At 38.1% G+C, this 3,544-nt stretch overlaps 1 protein-coding gene across 1 annotated transcript; it reads left to right on the forward strand.

The window, feature by feature from the left end:
* The first annotated feature begins 855 nt into the window (after window positions 1-855).
* LOC117433352 (eukaryotic translation initiation factor 1b-like) lies at window positions 856-2,908 on the forward strand. Its single transcript, XM_034055526.3, has 4 exons — window positions 856-1,047; window positions 1,814-1,977; window positions 2,134-2,235; window positions 2,542-2,908. Exons 1-4 carry the CDS (start codon window positions 1,017-1,019, stop codon window positions 2,584-2,586), a joined length of 342 nt encoding a protein of 113 aa, XP_033911417.1. The 5' UTR covers window positions 856-1,016; the 3' UTR covers window positions 2,587-2,908.
* Window positions 2,909-3,544: the final 636 nt, after the last annotated feature.

The raw sequence follows: 3,544 nt of genomic DNA on the forward strand, positions 1-3,544 counted from the left end.
GTTGCTGCTGTAGATATTATAAGTACACCAATACATGTTTACTTAAACATTGTAGACCAGGAATGCTTTTACTATGAAGGAAGAGAAACTTCAGTTCCATGCAATGGAGCACAAATTAATCTGTTATATAAAAATAATCATTTTGAATTAATTATACAATCAGGTGTACAAAAGTAAGAATATCAAAGTTAAAACAAACACAGAGAAGATCACTAAGGGTCATGAAGTGGATGCAGCATTTAATTGAATTTATCTGATAAAACATTAACAGCCTCACAGAAATAACTGTGTGTGTGTGTGTATGCGTGTGCGTGTGTCGCCTGAATTTGTCAGCATTGGGATGTTCAGTCCTGTCAATTTCCCAATAAAGATCTGATTGTGGGATGGGATGGATTTTATAAATCAGGCTAGTGCCATTTTTTTTGGAGCATTTTTTAACTGGCATCTACCTGTTATTTCAAATGTTCTCATGAACTATATTGTTATGAGATAACTTATTCTAATGTTATTAACCGCAAAAGTTAGGTCTAAATGTAATGCATGGAAATTCACAATTACAGCTTTTGTTTTGATTTTTCAAATGCAAATTGTATTTGGCAGTTAACGGGTTAAACCCCCCATTGACCGCTTAGCTTGCTGACTTGCTGTAATGCTCAGTGTACGCAATCATGTTTTCAAAACTACGTGAACAAACTTTTATTGCGTTTTTGGTCTCCCATCGAAACTCGTTTCGCCTTTGGGTGTGTTCTGCCGGGAAGTGCTGGAAATTCCTTCGCGGTGACGTCGAGTCTCAGCGTGCGTCAAAATGACGATTTGACGTTGCGTGAGAGGCCATATAAAGCCAAGGTTTCTGCGCCAACCTTTCACAGACGCCATTTTGTCAGGAATCGTTGGAAGGAAGAGAAGAAACAAAATCTGTCCGCAAACTATCAACTTGTATTTGAAAACTAAACCAGGAGAAAAACAGCCGTTCTTCAAAACCCATTATCTTCCGCGAGGAAAGGGAATCCTATCGTATGTCCGCTATCCAGAACCTCCAAACTTTCGGTAATATATATGTGTGTATATATATTTAAAAATGTTTGTATTGTTTTAGAACAAGGAGTGGTGGTAGGGAGTAACTTGACATCTTGTAATTACAAGGAGCGGCGCAAAATGAGTTGAAATACATGTTTATTAACGCTTTGAAGAAGTATTGTTGAAATTTGATATATATTTATTTATTTATACCAGACAGATTATCGTATTACTAATGTTTGTGTAGACTCTGTACTTGAAATAAATACATAAATAAATAAAAGCGCCGTTTTACACTGTAGCAACCGATATGTATTTAATTTACTGGGAGTAATATGATTTGTGAGTTTAGTGATACGAATTAATTATGGTCTTGTCTCAACTCGAGTTCGGGTTTTGAGGCCTAGCTCTTGTAATCCTGTTTGAAGAAGGTTACATCGTGATGTGAATGTCGGATTTAAGGCAAATTTAAGTGGTAAGCTGTTATATTGAGTGTTTTGTGTCTTGTCGGCTTTAGTTGATGTAGTTCAGGGATTGTTACGAAACTGGATTCGTCTAGAATAAAGCGTCATCGCATTGATTGACGGAGGCAGTTTTTGCAGCCTGAAAACGGAGAACCAATCGGTATATGCTTGGGGGAGGGGGGCTAGCGATTGAGGAGTCTTAGATTTCGGCTGGATTTTTTTTTTTTCAATCGCTTCTGTTTTACGACTGCGCAGTGCCATAGAGGTTTCGCAACACAGGAAAAAAGTCAGTATGCGTCATTCTTTGTGTTTTTGTTTTCTCCCTATTGTAGACCCCTTTGCTGATGCAACTAAGGGTGATGATCTGCTCCCGGCTGGGACTGAGGACTATATCCACATAAGAATTCAGCAGAGAAACGGCAGGAAGACTCTCACCACTGTCCAGGGAATTGCGGAAGAGTATGATAAAAAGAAACTAGTCAAAGCTTTCAAGAAGGTAAATCCAGGTTACCAGTGATTTTCAGTTCTGATTGTACAATAGTTAATTTTTTTGTGAAGAATTCACATTCAACATTTTGGATGTTATACAAGGCATCAATCTGGTTAAGTATAGTTGCCACGGACTTCAAATTATGTTTTTCTTCTTAAATAGAAATTTGCCTGCAATGGGACTGTGATTGAACGTCCTGAGTATGGAGAAGTGATTCAGCTCCAAGGTGACCAGCGCAAGAATATCTGCCAGTTCCTTACTGAGGTATGGAATACTTTCTAAAATATTTTCGTTCTAAAGTAGAATATACATTGGTTGGTGAACATAAAGCACACATTAAGGCAATTAAATACTGCATTTGTCTTTCCAGTCCAAGACCTGTTACGTGTTTTGTTTACTGCCTCAAGGCTTCTGTAATTAGTTTGGTCCAGAGCCAGATTATCCACGGCATGAGCGTCTGGATTTATTCATGCTGGTGTTATTTGGGATTGGTTTTAATAACCTGTACTTTATTGCAATGGTGTGTAATCAGCCTTGTTTGTTTTTTTTTGTTTTTGTTTTTTTTGGCAGATCGGCTTGGCTAAGGAGGAGCAGTTGAAGGTTCATGGATTCTAGTGATGCCCAGATCCCAATAAAGCTAGATGTTTGTTACAGCCCTTGCAGCTTCCATTAAATAATGACAGCTTCTGATTAAGACTCTTAACATTTTCCAGGCATTGGAATATGGGACGATTCAATGCAATTAAGGACACTGGCAGGTAGCTTATAATGTGATCAGTGTACAATGCCAAGTGGCGGCAAGAGGAACCACTCTGGGAATGAAACGCTGGCTTTTTGGTTTTGTAAATTTTTCGTGATCTTTTAAATGTGCTTTAAAAAGCACTAGTCCATGTTTAAGTTTTTGTACAATGTTTCAAAATAAAACCTGCAGACATAACTTTGTGTTGGTGGCTATTTTTGGGAGTGGGGTTGCTTTTTTATGGGTTGTGGCTGTTTACACTTTGCAAGGTGGTTTGCATGCTCAGTGAATTTTTTATGTAACTATAGAACAATTACTTCCTAAATGCATACAATCAATATCTCATTGTCCAGTATTGATAATACAGCAACCTAGGTTCATCACATAAATGGGGATGCTGAAGAGAATTCCAGATTTCAATCTTATCAATGCCACCCTGCAGTGTTTCAAGTTCAAAGAGTGGCTTTGAAGTTTCCACAATTATCTGGACAGAATATATTCCACTCTTTCAGATTTAGATAGTAGTACCCTGCTTAATAAGATCCATGGCCAGCCTCTAACAAGCAGTAGTGTCAAGGGTTACTTGTGCAACTGCTGAAGTGATTTTGTGACTCTTGGATGGTGCATTAATAGACATTTCTTGTTTACTGTTGGCAAACGCGTGCTCAAACCGGATCCTATTAACTACTGTTTGTCCTTGAAGCTAGTCTAGCTGTTGGTACAGAAAGGTGTGTACAAATGCTAAACTCCAAGGTCAGAAGTGTATTACTTGGTGCTTGACCTTTCTCTTGAGTTGTTGGAATATTTTCATTCCAATCTACTGGGTAGTTGGCA

This window comes from Acipenser ruthenus, chromosome 33, assembly GCF_902713425.1.
Source record: "Acipenser ruthenus chromosome 33, fAciRut3.2 maternal haplotype, whole genome shotgun sequence".
NCBI classification, from domain to species: domain Eukaryota; kingdom Metazoa; phylum Chordata; class Actinopteri; order Acipenseriformes; family Acipenseridae; genus Acipenser; species Acipenser ruthenus.